At 41.3% G+C, this 22520-nt stretch overlaps 1 protein-coding gene across 1 annotated transcript in view; it reads right to left on the reverse strand.

The window, feature by feature from the left end:
* The window catches only part of SLC26A5 (solute carrier family 26 member 5), a 34649-nt gene that overhangs the window by 3336 nt on the left and 8793 nt on the right, over window positions 1-22520 (reverse strand). Inside the window, exons 3-17 of the mRNA XM_035549569.2 lie at window positions 17730-17943; window positions 15742-15881; window positions 11914-12024; window positions 11189-11370; window positions 10492-10656; window positions 9387-9539; window positions 8079-8161; window positions 7839-7986; window positions 6858-6971; window positions 6461-6538; window positions 5477-5572; window positions 4049-4155; window positions 2806-2875; window positions 1241-1333; window positions 414-536 (exon numbers count right to left, since the gene is read on the reverse strand). Coding sequence (XP_035405462.1) covers window positions 414-536; window positions 1241-1333; window positions 2806-2875; window positions 4049-4155; window positions 5477-5572; window positions 6461-6538; window positions 6858-6971; window positions 7839-7986; window positions 8079-8161; window positions 9387-9539; window positions 10492-10656; window positions 11189-11370; window positions 11914-12024; window positions 15742-15881; window positions 17730-17884 — 1818 coding nt within the window. The 5' untranslated portion in view covers window positions 17885-17943. The remainder of the gene's footprint in view (window positions 1-413; window positions 537-1240; window positions 1334-2805; window positions 2876-4048; window positions 4156-5476; window positions 5573-6460; window positions 6539-6857; window positions 6972-7838; window positions 7987-8078; window positions 8162-9386; window positions 9540-10491; window positions 10657-11188; window positions 11371-11913; window positions 12025-15741; window positions 15882-17729; window positions 17944-22520) is intronic.

Consider the following 22520-nt stretch of genomic DNA (forward strand, 5'->3'; position numbering starts at 1 on the left):
CTCAGTTACCCATGCCAGGATCAGCAGTGTGGATGGCGCCTCTTAACTGATAACAAAATTTATTACAGGACCTTCTCTTTTGTCTTATTTCTGTATGATTATTCTGAATGTGCAGGGGAGAGTGGCAAAGGTTGGATCCCTCCACCTTCTGCTGACACCCCTGCTGAGACTATGACAGTGTGAAAAGCTCTGCTCCCCTAACGTGGTATCTGAATGTAATTGAGGTTCCACACAACTATCCAATCCAGCCACCAGCCTCTGATCCTTACGCTGCTCCTTAGCAGCCTGTCCGCACCGCACAGTGCTTGTTCGCTAAGTTTTCCTACCCAAGTAGCACTCTGTACCTTGTATAAACGAGAATGGTAACACCAAAAAGCACCATGTTAGCTGATAAAGTAGAGGTAAATATTTACCGAAGAATTCACTAGCTTCAACACAGCTTTCTTTTTGAGTTCATTAGCCTTCTTTATTTCCCTGGCGTGCTTCTTCTGCGCTTTTCTCCTTGCTGCTAATATGGCACAAGGGTCCACTCCAGTCTGCCATGAAAAGAAACCATGATCAGACAAGATCCAGCTTGTTAGGATGACGTTGCAGTATCAATTAGCACTGAATTCATCACTATCATAAATTTTAAAGAAGCCTGCATTATTCAGTGTCCCTTGGTGGGGGTGAGAACAGTATAAAGAAAGAAGGAATAATCTTCGCAAGCACTATGTTAACAAGATGAGGAAGAGATGCATCACATTCTTCTCTCGAGATCTGAGGTGCCATATTTCAACAGAATGCTGATTTGAGTGCAGAAAGCAGAGGCGGGAGAAGTGCACTTGGACATAAATTGCTAATACCTCTTGCTTTGTGGAGAAGTACCACCCCACCTGTTTTGTACAAGACTCGTCATGGAAGCTACAGAAAAATTTTTCACAAGTTAGTACGAGTGTAATCGCTACCAGGCCAGGCAGTTCTGTCCTTAGTTAGCTCTGCTACTGCCAGTCCCACCCAGTCCAACGTGGGTCAGGCAGGAGGCGGGGAATGCTCTGTATGCTCTTTATACCCTCCCACCATCTTGTTGCTTGCTAAGATGATCTGCAGTTGGCCGGAGGGTCACCTTCTCGCATCTTCTCATATCATACCAGAGGTGACAGGCTGAGAAACACTGCATTAGGGGCTATGCTAAAGGGCATGTTTCAAAAGATGTTTTGAATTTTCAAGGAACAGGTATTAAAGATTTTGCTTCGCTCACCTTTTTCTTCAGTGCACTTGTGTACGACTCGCTATTGGCGAAATAAAGTGATGCATTAGCTTGAAATATTTTTATACCAGGACATTCTTTAACCTAAGGAAAAAAAAATGGATGTTCACAGTTAGGTATTGCTTGCTCTAGAAGAAAAGCACCTGTATGGATGATCACAGCACATGGTGTTACTCATACATGCAGCCCAACAGCCAACCCTGGATGGCTATCGGAATGTATCAAAGATGGTCAGCACTGTTGTGAGCAAAGCCAGTTAGAAGATCAGTGTGTCCACGTTTCTAAGTGCCATACTGCACTGAATTAATGCCATGTGACACTTCTTCTGTTTATAATGAAGAAATGTACAGCCATAAAAAGGAATTTAGTATTCAGTTCTCTGATGTTGCTCTCTGCAGATGGTATTAACGTGAGGAAATCATGCAGATCTAGGAAGGCTTCCTTTTTGCCTCCCTATCTACAGGCATAACTTCCTTCTCTTTCTTTATTGTGTCCTCAGCTACCAAAACAAGAGCCTTTAGTTTTAGCCTTTAGGAATCTTTGGTTTTAAACACACCTTTTCATAGATCTTAATATCACGTCTTTCCTTTACTTTAAATGAAGCGATCTCTGAGCAGCCTGCACTCTGACATTTTACATGAAAATGATCTGACCAGCAGCAGAGATACAGCCTGCCATACGCTACCAGCCCCATCTTTGTACAGGAGTAGGAAATGCAAATTGCATTCAGTATAACAAAAGCTGAGTTTCCTCTTCTTTGTTTACAGCTATAAACATGCCCGCATAAACTTTTGCTTCGTATCATATTCAAAGCAGCACTGTTGGTGAGAGAATGCTTTCAGATTACAGCATGGTTTTTTCACGTATTTTTTTACAGACTGGCTCCTGAGTAAAGGGGTTTGTACCCTTCATAGCAGCATCTCTGAGAACATGACAGAGTGTGCAGGAAATCATAGCTGCTGTTTGCAAATAAATGCAGCATGGTTAAATCCACTATATTCACAAAATATACTGCCATCACCGACTTTTGGTTGAACAAAATTGCATTTATAAGAAGCTGAATGCATGGCAAGCAATTGTGTCACCAATCATGTTTAATCGTCAGGGCATGGGTGGAGGCAGGGAGATGCTGTTCTGAACAGCTTGTGCAATGCTAAAGAACACAACCATTTGGGTCCTGCTATCTGCACGTTTCATTTAATACTGCCACACAACTAAAGCAGGTGGTCTTGTATACATTTGACTACACAGCAGGTTTAGCAGAGGTATTTCTGTAAGTCTTACCACTTTGTACTAGCTAGTACCATGTAACTAGTATAAAGGCTTCTTTTGATCACCTCCCGGTTAAATGTACACACAGGACCAAAAGCTAGCACGTTGAACAGTACGGCTTTTACTAGTAACATTAAATTTATTTTCTTCTCCCAAGCATAACACAGGTGCATGCTGAACAGACAGCTCTAAATATGCAGTGTGGTGGGGTTAAGCAGCCAATTGCCACCGTTATCTTTGTTCCAATGCATAAAACTGTTCAAGGCAGAAGAATACACTCCTACCTCTTCATACTCTTCCACATCACAGTAGATATCTGTGTCAGGAATCTGACCGAGGATTCTGTATTGAGGTCTGGAGAGAAATAGAAACAACTGTTTCAGTATTATCACTCATAAACTGGAGAAGTGAGTGCTTAATACAGGTTGAAATTTATTTTAAATAGTTGTTCTGTTTGCTACAGGTTTATCTAAGCATAGTCAAATGCAGCGGGCAGCTTGGGGAAGGCACATAACTGAGGGGCCATCTGGTGACGAGTCAAGTTTGCTTCTGTCAATGCAGAAACAATTTGGAAACTTAGCACCGTGATGTTGTCATTTGCTGAAAAGCATGGACCTGCAAAGTTACAGAGTAAATTTTCTTTGGTGTAAACTGGTGCGACTCCATTGACCATCTTATAAATACGGCAGCTCACACTGGCACAAACCGTGCTTCAATTTCAAAAAGCCGTTCTGCTCCTGGGACAAGCGTGCCTGAGAAGCTGAACATCCCCAACTCAGAGGCAGTATGACAGCAAAATACATCACTGCTCTGGTTAAAAGGACCAAGCCATACACAGCTGGCAGAAGAATACTCTTATTTAGGCAGAGTGGAAATTTCACAGTGTGGTTTCATTCCGATGGGGATGGAAACCAACACTTTTGTAGATTTTCTATCTAGATATCCAAAGCCTTGAGCCTAGAAGCCTCATGTAACAGGTGAAATCCTATCCACACATGCAAGAAATCATTCTGCTCTAGATCTGGAAAGCTTCACAGTAGAAGTTTTGATTTGGGAGCAAGAAGTGACTTGAAAAACCTGAAGGGTGGGGATGCTTTTCATGGTGAATTAGATCTTTCTTATAAAACACCGAAACATTTAGCTAGTGATAATCTGACAACTTCTTCTGTACTGAGACAGTGCACACAAAATGTAAACATTTAATGAACCTCTCTCATCGAGCAGGCTTCAAGTTCTGAATTCCAGGCATTAAAGACAATGTAAATAAGATTAGGAAATCTAAAAATTATCTCTTTATTATTGAAGTTGTGAGTCTCATGATTTCCAGAAATTTTGTTCTCAGAAAAACAGAATTTGAACCCCTGGATCAAGGGGGTTATGCCCTGCATGACCTACATTATGAAGCAGTTTCTATGCTGCATGCAGCTGAAGGGGGTGGAAAGGCCTACTGCTTATCTGCATTCCTTAAACAAACAAAAACCGCGGAGAAGACCAACAAACACTAATTTTTTAAAGAAGAAATCTGACCTTTGTGTTCTGTAAATAACGGTTATCATTGCAAACGTTACTGCAGTAAGCAAACCATAGTCTAGTCCCAGGAAGAGAGAAGCCACAAAAGCTACCACCCAGATGGCCTAAAGGAAAGAAAAGCTCCAAATTAATATGCATCCCTTTCTGTTGAAAGCACACACAATAGCGTAAGCCAGACTGAAGCCTGTGCATCTCTTCTGTTCAGGACCAGGCTACAATGCAAGTCATCATGATAGCAAACTATAATTGCCTTAACCTTTGAGAAGGGCATAGATGCTCAAGATGCACTCACATAACATCTGACAAATCATCCCTTATTAATTAACACCCTAAGTCCTGTTTTACAAGGAATGATGCGTTACTCTCAGACTCCCAACACTGTAGGATTAAAAAAAAAAAGCAGGGCCTGCAAAAGTAGCTCTCCTTTACTGCCATCTTTTTCTGAGCAGTAGGACTGGCCATGTTGCAAACCCTGGTATTTTGCAGTGTGAACTGTCAGCTGTATGTATAAAATACACACAGGAGGATGGCCCTAAGAACTCCAGAACAACTCTCTCTGTTCCTCCGGAGGAGACAAACTGTTGCATGGAAGGGAATCAGGAAAAAGTCAGAGGAGCTTGCTATTGAAAAAGGGAGAACCGAATGCTTTAAATGTGCTAAGTTGTGTGTCATACCATATAGAAAACTACCAGCTGCCTTTCTGAGCCAGAGGGACAGCTCCTCAGATTGTACAGAGCAGCTCAGCCAAAATGTGAACATTACTTCTTGAGATCATCATTTACTTCTGATAATCTCAAGGATCTAGTTCTCTGGTTGTCTGGAGTCTTGGAAATGATGATATATATGATGGCAAGTAACTCCTGAAGTTGCTTATCTGCTTCACATGGTCAAGGACTACCTATGTGTCTGTACGTTGTGGTCTCTGTCACGTTTCCGAGTTCCCCCAGAAGTAAGCACGGCAGTCTCAACAGCCACTGCTGCAAATTACGGATCTTCTTGCTTTGGGTCAACAACAAACATGCTGCCAGTTAATGCAGAAAACTACTTTGGACAGGTTTTTGGTTTGTCTTCAAAGATGACAAATACCTTCAAGTAGTTTCCTTTGTTAATCTATTTCAAATTCTTCTCAGGCATTCTCCACAGCATTCAGTACAGTTCCTATAGCAACACTGCACAAGCTTTGCTTTTAACACAGCTAACTACTTCTGACCTGAGTTAAAGGTTGGTGAACAACAACAAAAACATTCTTGTCTGCAATGGATCACTCTCCTAGGGTACTTACAACTCAATGTCTTATGTTCTTCTGCAAAGCAACACCAAGCTGTAACTCCTCCGTAAGTTTCTACCCTGTTTTAGAGGATAGGAAGAAGAGCAGCAGCACATTTAATACAGGAAAATATATGCACTGAGCTGTACATTACTCACCAGTTCGATCTTACTGGTTTTCCAGAAGTGTGCAATATCTCCAAACTGCTTAAACATTCCTTTCAGGTTCACCATTACAATTGCAGCTAGCACTGTCTAGGAATATTACACAAATGCTATTTTCAGAAGCAAAATAAAACAACTGCCAATAAGAACTTCAAAGCATCAAAAAAAAAACTGTTTTCTGTGCTTTGTAAAACTGATACAAGTCTACTGAACAGATGGTCCATTTAAAAAACAACTTTTTGAGAAGTTCAGTGGAGATACACTTTTCCAGCAGCCACAGAAATGGCAAGCCAGATTCATCACAGCTTGATTTACTCTTTCCTTACAAGAGAAATCATATATTCCTGAGCTTCGTGCTACTGCCATTAAAGTAGCTAGACTATAATCTCAACTTCAAGTTTCTCTTCAATATCTTGCAACAATTCCTGTGACAGTCATGTAGGTGTAAACCAACATACTCTTATTAATAAATAAATGAAATGCATATTGTCCTGTGCATGACACGAGAACCAAGTTTATTTTTTAAATCAATATATATCTACACACAAAAACATATTTTTATACAAATAAGTAAAACTGCAGTAAAAGCAACTTGTCATGCTGAGCCATCATTCAGCCTCAACCCTTCCCAACTCATCTGTTATTTTCTTTTAATTTTTTAACCTCTTCCCAGAATTCTTATGCTGTAATCCAAGGGGCATTATTTGAAGATACCAGTTTTGTGTTTTAGACAGAGTCTAGAATGGCCAATATTAAAAAGAACTAACAAAAGAAAGGGAAAAAAAAGCATGCTGGATCCTTCAAAATATTTATTCATTGCTAGTTTAACTTACAGCAAAAACGTATACAAAATTTAAAGGTTTCTGGGTCAAGCCCTAACTGTATTTCTTATTAATCATCCACCTCACTCTGTTTTAAGCAATACTAGCTGGCTTCTGTTCACTGACATGCCATGCCTAACAGGCAAAACTACATTACCTGTGGAAGTGGTTCAAAGAGGTATCCAATAGCCACAATTACCAACAGAACCATAATTGAAGAGAGTGCACCTGCAATCTGATCAAAAAAAAGCAAGAAATTACATCTACGTACAAAGATGTGCCCCAGAAGGGCAGTATTACTGATCAGCTAACCACTCTTGTACTTTCCAAAGGGCTGGTTAGTCAAGCTTTCGATCCCTCCCACTCAATTTGTCCATTTCCCTTGTCATGCAGCTTTCTATCTTGGCCCAACCTGGATATGAAACAGGAGCAACTCCAGTTATTTCTTTTGGCCCCAGGCCAAGAATAGGGCAGTTTACTGAAGCTCCAGACTTTTTGCTTTGGAGGTCCAAAAAAAAAAAGCAAACTTTGGCTCAAAATTTTGGTTTACGTACCTGAGTTTTTCCACCAGTGCTTTCCTGAACAAGACTCCGAGACATTGAACAAGTGACTGAAAAGCTTTGGAAAAACGACCCCACAGAGTTGCATATTCCCAAGGCAATAAGTTCCTGTGTCAAACAACAGAGCAAAACACAAGGCAGTTATACCTAGCAACTGTACGAAGGTGGAGCTACCTATACATAATAACTACCACCTCTTATTTACAGTGCTTGCTAGCAACCTTATCATAGCTTACACTTGTGGTTCTCACACCAGGTAATGCATGTTAAATCTTCTGTTAAATGAAGTATCTGATGAAGTGCTGAAGACATTTCTCATCCTTAAATGTTACTGTTTCAAGTCAGACTAAAAACTAAAGTGAACGATAGGATTGCTTGTTTTCAAGAATTTCTTCAACTCCAGGATAACTTGAATTTTAACACTAAAATTGAAACAAAAATGGTTTCTCATACAAATAATGTTGTCCGCTACAAATAATGTTTTGTTTCATTTAAACAAACACTTGGCATGCATTACATCCTGTGACAAGGAGTTCTATAGTTTAACATCCAGGTGATGTTAAACCATACCATCTGGAATCTTCTGAATAAAATAGATCTAGATACTTAACTCAGGAAGACACTGTATTTATCAAATGGGAACTCTATGCTTTGCTGTGAAAGAAAGTATAAGTAAAATAGCTGCCCATCAGGATAGTAGCCTAAGTATCGGCTGTCCCAACAACTAATATTCATGCACACATCCAACTTTAACAGAAGTTTCCCAAAACAAAGTTAGAAGTGAAATTGGTTATTAGAGCACAGCCAGAAGAGTTTAAAATCACTCCTGGCATTTAAATGTGTAGGCTGTCAAAAACCTGACCCGATTCCACAATGAAAGAAAACCTCTTTTGTCTATTATCCCCTTCTACTTTAATGGAGAAATAATGAAGGCAGTACTGAGAATCATCACTAGAAAAACTCGAATACTTTTACCTGATTCCCATCAATGGTGTAACCATGTTTAAGGGCAAAGATCTTGGCCATTGATACAGCCATTGAAAATCCAACTATTGCTATTGCTATTGCATCCACAAATATTGCTGGGATGAGCTGAATCTCAGGAACTGCTGGTGCTCTTAACCTTGGAGAATAAATAAAAGGTTACAAATTACTAGAATAAAATGTACATGCTGTATGGAAAAGGTATAGGTTGGATAAGAATATCACCCCTACCCTTGAGGAATATTCCCTACAACATCCACTCCATATGATTCAGTCAGATTCATTCCAGCTGAAACTCCTGTGCCAATAATAACCTAAAAAACATAAACACATCATCATCTAGCAAAACATCCGAAGAACTAGTAACAGTTAGCTTATTATAAATACACATAAGGGACTGCATTTATTTGTCAGTTTTCCAAGAGCTAGGGAGTACAGAAGCAGATAAAAGGAGGAAGTTTCACAATTTTCCCTCCATCACCCTCAACTCACTGGTTTTATTTTTTTTTTTTTCGGAAACAGTTAACGTGCATGCTATGATATGAACTGAATCACTCAGATTCCCTTTGCTTGAGCCAGCCCAGCATGCGTTGGGAAACAGACACAGAAAAGCATGTACTAAGAAATTCAATGCAAGGACAAGTCAAGGGGGTCCGCACTGCCATATTTGCATGTGTGCAGCATGCACGTTATCTACAAAAATAACTGGTGCAGCAGCAATGAAAGCTGCAGGTATGAGATTGCTTTGCTGTTGTCTTTCTATCAAATAACACTCTAGTACAACATCTGTGTCATCTCTCAACAGCATCCCCCTTCTCTGTTCCTTCTGTCAAGACTGCATTCATGCCTTCAGCTACTCCCTTCCTTGGCTGTGATTTTGTGCACGTTGTTTGAGAGCTCTGGTTACCTGAGAACTCATTTTTAAATCCAGCCACTTTTAAAGGTGAAAGATTATGTGAGGTGTGGGCTATTAAGACAGTCTGATACCTGACTGCAGCATTGATTTTGTTTTGAATGACTACACTAAAATACATGGGTAAAGCTGTTTCAGAAACAGAGAATGGAAGGTCAAGTACCAAGACCCACTGGTTCCTGCTTTTCTTTCTACCACGGCATTTTAAAAAGAAAGCAAGCCCTACAGAACCTCTGGACCCAGCATCCATAAGCATCTCCTTCAGGAGGGGATTCTGAGCTCTTGTACTCCATGCCACTCAGAGGCATGTCTTGCAGAGACTCATTCAGGTGCCAAAACTCCAGGGTAGAGCGGGTTTTACAGCAAATCTCCGCCTTCCCATCACCACAGGGGACTGTGGCTGTTTAACTGGGTTTTCAATTCCTCTTTGGGACTTCATGCCTAAAACTTGGGCACATCAGTGCCTAACCTCACGAGCACCAAAACATTAAAGTGGATCAAGCCTCAAACAAATGATGTTCAACAGGTTACCCTAAAGCCCAATAAGACCTGATAGAAAATGAAATCAGTTCTACAGCTTTAGAATAATTAAATAATTTAGCTGAAGAACTTCACAACCGACTTACCACAATTATCTCCATAGGAATAGGAACTGGGAGCTTTTTCTTATAGCGGAGATTGATTTCCTTGCCAATCAACAACAGGACAATGCACGTTAATCCAACAATCAGTGCAGCAACATTGGTCGTTGTTATTTTTGAAAACACAGCAACTATGCTCTGTAACACAATAGAAGTATCATAATTACTACACGAAGATCGTATTTGTTTTATTAGAAAATGTGCCACAAAAGAAAAAATTATACACTGCTGTTTTTATTCTACATCTATAACCACAGCTAATCACTGCCTCACCAAAACCCCCATTGTTCCAATAAAATACAGAAGTTCAGAGTATCTCAATGAGGGAGATATACTTGCAATCATTTATAGTATCAGTCTTCCTCAAATGGGGTAAAAATGTGAAGAAAAAGCTCTATCATGGGGAAAAACTCTAAACTAAACCACATCTCATGCTCAGCATTTTCACACACATTTCATACTGGCAGCTACCTGAAAGCAATGAATACCAACCTTTTCTAATACCTTCAAATATTCATTGGCAAGTCACATCTATTTAGAGCTGCATAAACCATTCTAAAGCGATAAAGCTGCTGATACAATCATTGAGGTTACCATAGTAATATGATGAAATAACAATGACCTTGCAACACTGCTGAACTGGCCATTATTACAAATATCTTTCAGTTGGAAAACATTATTAGAAAGGGCGTTAGGAAAGGAAGCTTCCTGGAACGCACAAGTTGCTAGAGGGTGATTCCTCTACCCATTACTCCTCCTTCTTCCACTGCATTTTAAGAAATGAAATAAAAGACCTCTGGAGAGGTCTCTGAAAAAAAAGAATGAAGAAAAACGTCGCTGAAAAAAGACAGATGGAAAATTACAGCAACTATCAGAATATTATCAAGGTCCTGGCCGTACATCTTGAAAGTATACTTTCCCTCCTATTTGTTTGGTAATTAGTATTTCTGTTTTCTGGATTAGTGAGCTAACACCATATTAAGAAATACTCATTAGTGCCAAAATACTTTTTTTTTTCCAGGAGGAAAAGGCTTAAATAATAGTTCATGACAATGTGGAATTTGCATATTTAGTAAAGGTAGCTACTTACATACACAACTGAGAGGGGTCCACTGTATCGGCTAGTCTTGACTCCGAGGAGATACTTTAACTGAGAAGTGAAGACATGAACTGCAGCAGCAGTAGTAAATCCTCGCACCAGAGGCTCTGTTAAATAGATGGCTACAAACCCAAATCGAAGGAGACCTAAACATAACTAATGAAGAAGAGAAATAGTAACAGTGTGAGTCTTACTGTAGCCTGAACGTCATTGCTACATAGCAGACAGACTACGGGACACCTCTTCTTACCCCAGTGCCCAGCCAGATCAGGCAGACCTGAACTTGGCTCTTCCAAAGCTACAGGTCAGTAAGCAGCCATCAACACACCAAACCTTCCACGTCACTGGCAGGTGCCACGTGGAATACATGTAGACGTGTACTTGGATGCATTTAGGGACATATCAGAGAACACCAGGTAGAGTTTTTCTGACAGGACAGAAAAAAATGAAAGGGGAGGTCCTGTTTTTCACTCTCAAGCCATGATGCCCTGACACAGACTTGCCTCCAAGGTATCCCCCCACAAACCACTCCTCCTACGTGGCTGCCAAGAAGCAGCCTGCATTCTGCACAGCACACTGCTAAAGTGTCAGGTGAAAGGGGATCCACTAGGACCCAGTGCCCCTTGCAGCTCCAAGGCTGGCAGCAGCAGCTGAACATGCCCTCTTAGAGCAAACTGCAAGCACGTACCTGGATAATTCCTGAAAGAAGTGCGAGAGTCACAGCCACCTGCACCCGCTTGAAATCCCTGTCGCTGTAATATTCGGAGGCATACGTAGTGTTCGTTGAGTTATAGCCCACAGAAATCACCTCATCAGGCACTTGTCTAACGGCAACCCCGCCAACCATCATACTGATCACAGCAAAAGTGCCTGGAATCAGAGGGAGAAGAAAACAATTGGTTAGAATCCTGGCACTTTTTAGGAACACTCCTAGGCTTCCTAATAAAGACGTGCATAGATCTGCGTAATTAAATAATAATAGTTTTCTACATAAATATTGTAGTTTTCAGTCCCAATGTCTTCTCCAGTACTCAACAACATTAAAGCTACTTAGATGTTGAACACAGACCTCTAAAGTAAGTAAATACCATCTTTTTTTAATTTCAGTTTCTGTTACGCAAATTAGACTCGTGGCCACACAGAGAGTTGACTACAGAGAGGAAATTATAGTTCAGGAGTTCGCAGTGCACATTTCTAGATCTAATCTGAAAAAAATGCTCTTCTATTCTTTCTTAAGTAGGATGGATAAATTAACAGCTAAACCCACAAACGTGTCAAGCATTAACAATGCATCTCTTATTCACTTAAATGTGACTTTATGGAAAACAGCCACACTTTCTATTTATCCACCTTTATTTTTTTACAGTTTTATTAGACGTGCACACAGAATTTCAATTCTCTATATAGACATACCTATTGATATGTGCTTGGAGGTCCCAAAAAAAGTATACAGAAAGACAGGATAAAATGAAGAATAAAGGCCGAACACTGGGGGAACAGCTGCCAGCAAAGCGTAGGCTAAACCTAGAAAACAGATACAAATATGTACGTTAGGCAAACAACAGAAAAAAAACATTTGAAGTGTAAGGATTTAAGCCTTCTAAAATTGAATTAATCTAATATGAACATTGGTGATACATCACAGATTTGGAAGGTAAGGCTTGCAGGAAATATTCGTAAATATGTATAATAATGTAGGACAGCACCCAGAAATCTGAGCGGTTTAATTCAGGAAACCACAAGTCTAAAATCACAGGTGTTGCAGATGTGTGTGGGCGTGTTTGTGTGTGCATGTGCACAGTTGTGCACTCACTGTTTTGCCTTTGTAGCTGGAAGCACTTCATAATGGCCAACAAACACTTTTGATTGCTTTTGTTCTGATCTGTCAAAAAAATAATAAACTAGCCCCCGCTGCGCCAAACCTGAAACACCATAACCAGCAGAACGTTTGGTTTTTCTCCTCCTTTTTAATCAGACATAACCTTCATGGCAACCTATGACTGATTAAACACTTCCTCTTTCTCCCCTCATCCCAGAATGAGTGGGATTACCTAAAAGTTTGCAGTTCCACAAAACATGCTCTGAAGTGTAAAACAAGCAGGGAAGCATTGCTTGTGCTCTGTAAGGACACTGAGCTTATACACCCTGGGATTTCTCCCAGTGTATTCAGTAAATTAAGTCCTTTTTGTTGTTTAGACATGCCAAGCCCCATGCAATGGAAGTGTGATCCACACCATTCCCATTTGTTGGTGGAGCTGGCAAGCATGGGGATGAAGCTGTGGGAGAAGAGTACTGAGGAACACCTCCCCCAGTGCTCTCCCTCAATGGGACTGAACGGGTGCTTGTCATGGGACTGGGCTCACTGGTAAACCACGTGCATCCCATGATACAGGGTGTAACTGTCCTGAGCAGCTGCAGCCCGTGGAGGAGCCCCCGGTGGAGCAGGTGGATGTGGCCTGGAGGAGGCTGCGGCCCATGGAGAGCCCCCCGCAGGAGCAGGCCCCGGGCCGGAGCTGCAGCCTGTGGAGAGGAGCCCACGCAGGAGCAGGGGGTCTGGGGGGAGCTGCCGCCCGTGGGGGACCCGTGCTGGAGCAGTTTGCTCCTGGGGGATGGACCCCGTGGTACGGAGCCATGTGGGAGCAGTTCTTGAAGAGCTGCAGCCTGTGGGCAGCCCCCGCAGGATCAGCTTGGGAAGGACGGCATCCCGTGGGAGGGACCCCACATGGAGCAGGGGCAGAGTGACCAAGGAGTGGTGGAGATGAAGTGTTATAGACTGACCACAACCCCCATTCCGTGTTGCCCTGCGCCACTTGGGGGGAAGAGGTGGAAGAGGGTGGAGGGGGAGAAAATGTTTTTAGTGTGTTTTCTTTGTTTCTCACTTTCCTAGCTTGTCAGTAATAGGCAATACATTTCTCTAAACTCCCCATGCTGAGTCTGGTTTTGCCCATGACAATATTGTTAAGTGATCTCCCCATCCTTATCTCAACCTTTGAACCCTTTTTATTGTATTTTCTTCCCCTTTCCCTTTGAGGAGGGGGGGCGATAGAGCAGTTGTGGTGGAGCTCAACTGGCCAGCTGGGTAAAACCACCACATTCACCCCCAAAGGAGAGCTAGTGATACTCTAAAATGCTTCTCCCTGTTAATTTATTTTTAAGTTGAGAGACAAGGCATTAGGTTTATCCTGAAAGCACAAGCTTGGAAATGATCTTCTGTGTTATCCAAGTTCTCTTGTGCTGTGTAATAGCTCATGGGGTCTTGCTCCTGTCTTAAACAACATTTGAGACCTAACCTAACCAAGAATTCCTATTCCTAACAGAACTGGACTGGCGATGGTGTTATTCTCTTGCAGCAACGTGCTTTTGATCAAGCACTTCTGAAGCTCATCCCACATACATCTTTTGTCCCAGGGGCTATCTCATGCCAAGAGCACCAGCGGAACACCCCGTACCATAACATCCCGGCCTTTAATATTGTGATGAACTTACTAGGAAAAGTGACTAGAACTGAAAGCTAGTGGTGTCAGTCCAGGAGGGTGGGTCAATGTGAAGTTCCCGATTTGAGTACCCTTTTAGTCCCTTTCCTTTTCATTTGTACTGGCATTTTTTAAACGCTGTCAGTGCCAAGGAAATGAAGAGATATTGACATGACAGGAGCTCACTGCTCAAACACCCTGGTAATTGTAGTTCCTTCTGGAATAACTCCCAGGCTTCTTTGACCTCATGCTTGCTATAATTACATCCATTCCAGAAAAATAAAAGTTCAACTTAAGTCTTTTCAGAAAGGGAAAGATTAGAAGCAGTTCAAGGGTATGTCTGCTATCACCGGAGGGAAGAATAACGTTTAGTTTAAAACAAAGTCACAAAATTAAGTATAAAGTTCACTCCTGACCACTTTTAGTGCCCTTATCTGGTCATCACGTGAACTGTGTCTTGGTATACAACTGGTGATGTTTGTGCCCAGTGCACAACAGATTTATCTAACAGTTAACCACATAACTTACCAGTTTAAGATAAGTTAAATTGATGTTAATGTTTGTGTAAGAAAAAACATCCTTAATTATAAAAGAATTATAAATCTGGGAAGCTGCAGAAATAAAAAGGTCAATTGCACTGTTAGAATACTCCATTCCTTTAATGGGTCACCCCCTATCAAAATCTAGGTTTCTCAGATTTATAGATTCATTCTTCAGGCCTGATTCAGCCTAAAAAACAATGAATGAGGTGGAAATATGAAATAAGCCAAAACACAAGTAAACTTATGTATGTGTAATTACCCTCAGCATGAGGATCCCACTGGGACTGGGCTCTGTACAAAACCAAGGATTCTTTCCAATCCAAGACCTCCCAGGGAAATCTACTGGGACTGTAGCAGTTGTCATGAAGCTGCCATTCCCAGAGAAATGATGGCACCCCATAACAGCACTGCAATAAAAATACTGTCACTTTTCAACGCCGTAGCGGTTCTGAAATTGCTGACAGTAAAGTGTCAGGCTAAATAAAAGGCTTCACACCAGTCACCAAGAACTGAACAGAGCAGTGAAAACAGGTTTTCTCTTCATCTTCTATAGAGTCTGCTGTTGCTTCAGAGCCTGGCTCCACTGGGTGTAAAGCTTCCAACTAAATTCATAGAAATTCCACAGATTTGCATTGTTGTTACACAAGCTACTCTTGATTTATTTCCACCATGCAAATCGTTGCCCACCACTATGTTACAGCTTAAACCGGTGGCTTCTATCCTTAAAATAAAAAGAGGGATCAGTCTCTGGTTTCTTGAGCATTCTTCTGACTGATTTCAGTTTGGTTCCTCTGCAACGGCTGCTCCCCTGAGGATTACCCTGCTGGAACTACCGTTGAAATACTAGGTCTGTTATGTCTATTAGATACTGCTACCCTCTGCAGGGAATTTGCAACAATTTTCACAATGAGATCAGAAGATAATTAGGAGCACTAAGCAAATGTTTAAACATGCATTTAAACTGAAAAGTTTTTCTGTCATTAAGAACTGTGGGTATTGATCAGAAAGGTAAGCTTCTTTCAGAGAGTTCACTGCATAATGCTGACTTTAAATTTGAGGGAATGCTCATTATGGGCTAGTCTGCAGGATGCTGTACTGACCTCCACAAACGCATCTGAAAGGCCCATATTATTTTCATGAACACGTGTTCAAGAAGCCAACCACTACCATAAAAGTATACACAGAAAATCAAAGAAGAGGATGAATAAATGCAGGGAGATACCCACCTTGAGGAAGCTGCATAACTCCAGTGCTTATACCTGAGATAATGTCTCCTAATAAGTATTCCTTCACTGGGTAACGGGGAAGCCATTTTAAAATTGGTAAGAAACTGTAAAGATGAGACTTGGCTTTCTTAGAGGAACAACTGAAAAGACAAAGCAGAAAGAAAAAGTTAGGCAATAGCAGGTCAAAAAAAATGTATTTCATCCCTACGCAGGACAACAGCTCCGTGAAACGCAGACTCAGATCCCTGATTACAGAGACTTCTGCACAAAGCTTAAGCACAAACAACTGTGACTCCAATTAAGTCAGTCCTTTATCACGTTGGCTGCTGCTCACAAACCTTATGGCTCTGGAGAAGAGAATCACAGTCTTGTGAGGCTGAAGTTCAGAGGGAAGTGAAACTTCAAGTCCGTGAGCAACTGGACAGTCACCCAGTACTTGTGGCTGAGATGATTTCTCTAGTAACAATCCCAAGGATAACTTCCTTTCAAATAGTGCTTTCCCCTCATACATCTCAAAATACTTTACTGTGTTTCTTCCTATTTTTATTTACCGCCTCCGTGCTTTATGCTTTTTTATTATAACTTGACATTTTTACATTTTTTACTACTGTTTTATTAATGCTTTTTACTGTCATGTACTGACAGGCTAATTTTAAAGCTACTTGAGAACTAACCCTCCTTTACCCTGGAAGAAAAGGCACTGAAGTCAGCAACACTGATCCCTGTGTCTTTTAGCAGAGTTATTAACCTTTTGAAACCCTGACTCATGACAAATGAACAGAGCCAAGAAATATATATCTCTATTCAGCACTGCCATGCATCATACGTTGATTTCACTGTGGTAAGAAAGTTTAACCTTGGGCAAAAATATAACACGGGGAGTATATAAATGCTTCTCTGAGTAGGGGAACTGCAAGAGAACCGCAGAGATTCGTTAATATTTCCAAATACTCATGGAACTAAATGGCATAGTGAAGAAGCTTACTGCTACAAGTGAGAGAGGAACTAGAGTCACCCACACTTCACGTTTCAACATACTGAACTGCAGGAAGTCACAGCTCAGGAGGATTTTGTTCCATATATTTTAATTTGGGACAGATACATTCTTTTGAGGTGGAATTAGGTGCCATGACCATTAGAATGGTCATTCCATTAATCAAAGCAAATCTCTAAACGTCAAATCATGGGAACAGGAATATTCAACAGACAAATAGGCAGAAATCATTTGTTGTCTTGCAGAACAAGGTTCTGGCAAACAACTGTGTAAACTCTGCAAATGAAGCACTGATGAGTATAAAGCTAAGGAAAACTTAACTAGAAGAAGTTTCTCTCCATTCTCCCCTGGCACCACAGAGCAAGTTTCACAGTTAAAGACATTTTATGTTAAACCAGATGATACTTAGGTTCCACAACAGTTAGTTAAAAGCTACAGAGTACCTCTATGAAGTCCTTATTAAGCTAATAATAAGGACTTCTACACAGCTCTCACACACTTCCATTCTTCTTCTGTGAAACGCTCATGTGAAGCACAGATTTCATAGAATCATAGAATCAGAGAATGGCCTGGGTTGAAAAGGACCTTAAAGATCATCTAGTTTCAACCCCCCTGCTCTGGGCAGGGTTGCCAACCACTAGAGCAGGATTAATTTGCCCATAAGTATTTCCACGTAAAAAGAAGGACAGATATTTTCCTGGGTCTTATGAATTCACATGTCACATGACTTGACTAATACTTCACATTCCTATGCTGCATATTTTCCTTTTCACTTTAATGAAGGCAATTCAACTAATTTACCCAACCGTTTTTAATATAGTTCCATATCGCCATATAAAAACACATACATAACTTCATCATGGTCTCTCTGAAAATCAAAGCAGGGTTTTGATCTTTTAGGTTTCTTTGAAGGAATTACCAGCTATGTGCATGGACAAATTAAGAACCAGAATGGCTCTAACCAATAAAACAAACAGAAGACACAAAACCCTACCGACAAGAGTGTGCAATCTTCTGCCTTAAAGTCTGAGGTGTTCTCCCCCGCCTGCGTAGTTGCCCTTGCAAGATCTCTTGGTTATATATTGGTCTCTCCACACAGTACTTCTGCGTTTGCTCAAGGCATGCTTCGTGTTCTTGAGTGTGTTCCATAGCTGATCTCACTGAGCAGGAGCCAAGGAAGAAGAGCTCTACAGTCTCCGCAGAAAAACCTGGTGGTAGACAAAAAGAGTTTGGTCGCCAAATGTCAGTTTTTGAACCTCTGATTTGACATTTCCTTTCAGAGTGTACTTTGACAAGCCAGGTACCAGATCTGTGAACGATGTCTAAAAGCACAGATTAGATGGTCTGTAACGGTAAGTAAATAAATTACACTCATGATCTTTACTATATGCAAGCCATTATGTTTGTGCTTCTCTTAGGTAAAGAAAGCTTTTGCTTTAATTACTTTGTAAATAATTGCAGAAACACAAAAATGGAAGGTTATATTCGTGCTTATCTGCTCCTTCCCTCCTCAGTTTCTAAAGGAAACGTCAGTATCGAAGGGAGATTGCTTTATTGCTGAGTTACTTCCTGCTCACCCACAAACTGCCACATCCATCTCCAAAAGGCAGAACTCCAACTTTACCAATAAGAAAGCCACTTCTTTTTTTCCAGGTAACCAGTTGCTTCCTGCTGCATCTATTCACCTGCCTTCTCTTCCCTGTTTCAGAGGCTTCTTTTACCAAACAACAAGTGTCTCAAGGATGTACGATTGCATACTTTAAAGAACTATTTCAATGCTTGTGCCACTTACCATTGTTCTCCGTCTCGCACATGCTAAACTGGGAGTCAGGAGACGTACATCATTTTAAAACCAGCCAGAAAGCACATAAGCATCTATTGGTCTGTCTGACTCATTGCCAAAAACACCCTCACATGTCCAGGAGATGCTCTGTTAGTTTGCCCTGTGGTGGCTGCTTCTATAAATGGAGGGCAAGAAACGTAACTCTGAATCGTAATTATACAAAATCTGAACTCTGAGTTATAATTCAGAGCTCTCCAGGACCCTTCTTCTCTCCAGGGCCATATTTCTGATCATTTGTTGCCCCATATAGAAGCAAAATGACAGGACCGCTCTATCATTAAGTAGAAATGGCCAGCACTACCTTTGATGGCAGAAAGTGAGTGCGCAGGACTACAGTGAAGCTTACCAAAAAGAGAATTTTCCAAATTGGCTCTAAAAGTAAAGGACAGATTTCAGTTAAATCCCTGTAACCCAGAAGCCGAAAAGGGAAGGCAGTGATCGCTGTGGGTGATGCGATGTATTACAACACTGTAAGACTCAGTTTCTACAGCACACCTCGCTCTTTTCTGGGGGTTTTGTAGTTCTGGGTAGAGAGAAACTGTAGAGAACTCATCTGTGCCCTAAGACACCACTCTCCTTTCCTACTTACTTCATCTCCTCTCTTGATTCTTGCTGGGAAGAGCCTGACTCAGACTGACACAGGCTTTTTTTCAGGGGAAAAGCAGGAAGTAAATGTACTCTGAGATGTTTTTGCCATGCTGGGAATTAATTAATAAGGAGAAAATACATGCATTTTAATCCGAATCTTGCCACAATTACTCTAATCTGGATAAAGATGTTACTTACAGCTTGATCTCTTGAAATAATGGGAAACGGCCAAAATTCTTTGGGCTCAAGTCCAGCGAGGCACTTAAGCGCGTGTTTGCCTTGAACCAAGAGTTAACTTGGAGGTGCTTAGTTTTTTACTGTACATCAATACTTTCTCAGAAGGGGGTTACCACACAGAAATTAAACAAGTTACTACCTAAACACTCGGACGGAGCTAACCACGATTGGTCCAACGCTCTGATACAGCAAATACAGGCTGCCCGGCAGCAAAATACCAATATTGCTCCCTAAGCCTTCAGTCTGACAAAGGTGCTGGAATTTTCCACCCAGGGCTCACTGTTCTCTAACTTCTAGAAGAGAGCCTAGCGCCTCTTCAGTTCTCGTTAATTTGTAAGCAAGATTTTCCATAGACAGTCACAAAAGGATATTTTTACTGATATTTTAACTTTTCTTTATATCACATTCAAGATTTACTTCAGATATTATAGATGAAATAAGCTATCTAAAACAGTAGCACATCAAAGGCGTTATCAGAGCTTGTTAGCTTTGCACTAATGAAATGAATTTTAAGCTTCTTTTCCATCTTTCCATAGTTTCAAGTTATTAAGAAGCCTGCATGACATTTTGTGAATTTTGTGTTATTGTTTAGCAAATTGTAGCTCTTAATATTACATTCTTCCCCTTACCTGCAGATTTTGACCTGGTCGACATTAGAACACAATCAACCTGCCTGCAACTCCCCTCTGACTAGCCCTGCCTCTTTTTTTTCCCCCTCTCACCCCCATATTATCATATTTATCTCATTTCATAGTGCAAGCAATACCTTCCATACTAGGATGTATGTTTGGCTGCTAAAATCTGAAGCACTTTCTTTCTGCATCAAAGCCTACCTACCCACAAATACCACTTCCCACTTCACATCTTGCTCTGTTCTAGACAGGAAGATACACATGAATCCTAATGTAATTGAAATATTAACCACTCTAATGCTTGCTGGAAGGGCAACCCAGCAGACCATACGCATTCCAGAAGCTTTCTGGGATGCAGGATGTAGCTGGATGTAGCTTCCTGACACAGGTGATGGAGAAGCTGACAAGGGGATGTGCTCTGCTGGACCTGACACTTACGAACAAGGAAGAATTGGTCAGGAACATGAAGCTCAGGGGAAGCCTTGGCTGCAGTCACCAGGAGATGGAGGAGTCCAGAATCCCGAGAGAAACCAGACATACAGTCCTAGACCTCTGCACACCCATGGAGAGAAAAAGAGTCCTGGAGGGCTGGCAAATTTTCAAGGATCACTTCCTCCAAACACAAGAATTGTCCATCTCAATGAACAAGAATTCAAGCAAGAGTGGAACGAAGGCCTGTGTAGATGAATGAGGAGCTCCTGACAAAATTTGTAGGCGAAAAGTAAGCATATGAAATGTGGCAACAAGAACAGATGACCCAGGAAGAATACAGAGACACTGTTCAAGCTTTCAGGGTAAGCCAAATTCCACCTGGAGTTCAATCTGGCAGACATGAGTGGGAACAAAAAGGGCTTCTACAGCTGTTATCAGCAGCAAGAGGAAGACTACAGAAAATGTGGGAACTATATAGAAAAGGACAAAGGACCTGGTGACAAAGGACATGGAAAAGGATTAGCTGTGTCTCATGCTTTATTGGTACGATCAGTCTTCAGCAATCCCAGCCTGAGACCAGTGGGAACATTTGGAGCAAGGAAAACTTACATCCAGTGAAAAGGATCACGTACAGGAACATTTACACAGATGGGACATACACAAGAATTTAAAGACGAGTTTAAAGACAATCTAAAACAGAAAAGAGTGGCTGATACACCAGACAGTTGCATTGCCATTCAGAAGGACCTTGATGGGCTGGAGAAATGGGCGGACAGGAACCTTGTGAAGTTCAACACAGAGCAGCACGAAGTCTAGGAGAAACAGCCCCATGCACCAGCAAATGCAGGGATTTAGTATTTAATCATCTGGAAAGCAGATGAAGAACTGGGGCTACTGGTGGACAAAAATTCAAACATAAAGCAGCAACCTGCCCTCCTGGCCAGCAGCACCCTAGGCTAATTACAGTGTCACCAGCCGCCTGCGAGGGGCAGTTGTTCCCTCGGCTCAGTACCGGTGAGATATGTGTAGAGCGCTGGGTCCAGTGTGCTGAACACTCTCATTTACAAACTGAGAAGCAATTTTAATCTGTCTTAAATAGAAAACCCACTCAAAGAAATCACAACAAACCAGAACTACAGCTGTATGCAAAAGGCACATAAGTAGGGATAACAAACAATATCAGTTCAGAGGCTTGGTTTTCACCGAGCTGTTCGAATAAAACAAGAATATAATATCAAAAACTTTCTAGCCAAGGTCTGAAAAGCATGCACCCCTTCTTCCTGCTCCAGAAGAGCCAGCAATACAAAACAATCCCCTGCTAACTCCAAGCAATTAAGGTCCTAATCAGGTTACATATCTTCCACGTTCAAGTTTGCTCAGCTTCAAGTGGATTGGTTAATATTTGGAGAAGCCAGACAAGTTTGTAGTGTAAATCTAGCTATGAAGAGAACATAAGATCTTCAGTTCCTTCCTCGTTTCCACGTACGTGTCAACACTGCTCCAGATACTATGAGCATGTTCAGAACGACAGATCTCCAGTCCTGCCTAGGGCTTCTGTTTGCCACAGTAAAATAAATGATCCAGATGTAACTGACCAGCTGAACTGCGCTCAGCTCTGAATCAGCTACCCAGATGATGGCAAGTGTTAGTCTGAAATACTGCCAGAGGTCATAACCTAGGTCTCACCATCCCTTAGTCCAGAAGTTTGTTAACTGTAGATTGAGCATTTCTGATTTGGCTTGAACTAGGAAGTTGTAGTGCACTGAATCATGAGAACGGCCTAACATGAAAGTTAACCTGAGGTAGGACAGTGCAGGATAGGATCTTGTGTTTAGCTGTGGGTCATGGTGGATATCAGAACACAAATGTGGCAAATGCGACATTTAATGGATAAATAAAACCACATTAAAAGAGATTGTAAATCCACACCAAAACGACAGCTGGATACACTATTCTCTGTGTTCCATGTCACGTCACCAACTTCATCTTAACAGCCCTAAATAACCCGTGTTCTCTGATGACTACTTTGAATACCAAGCTGTGGACAACATAA

This window comes from Cygnus atratus, chromosome 1, assembly GCF_013377495.2.
Source record: "Cygnus atratus isolate AKBS03 ecotype Queensland, Australia chromosome 1, CAtr_DNAZoo_HiC_assembly, whole genome shotgun sequence".
In the NCBI taxonomy this organism is placed as follows: Eukaryota; Metazoa; Chordata; class Aves; order Anseriformes; family Anatidae; genus Cygnus; species Cygnus atratus.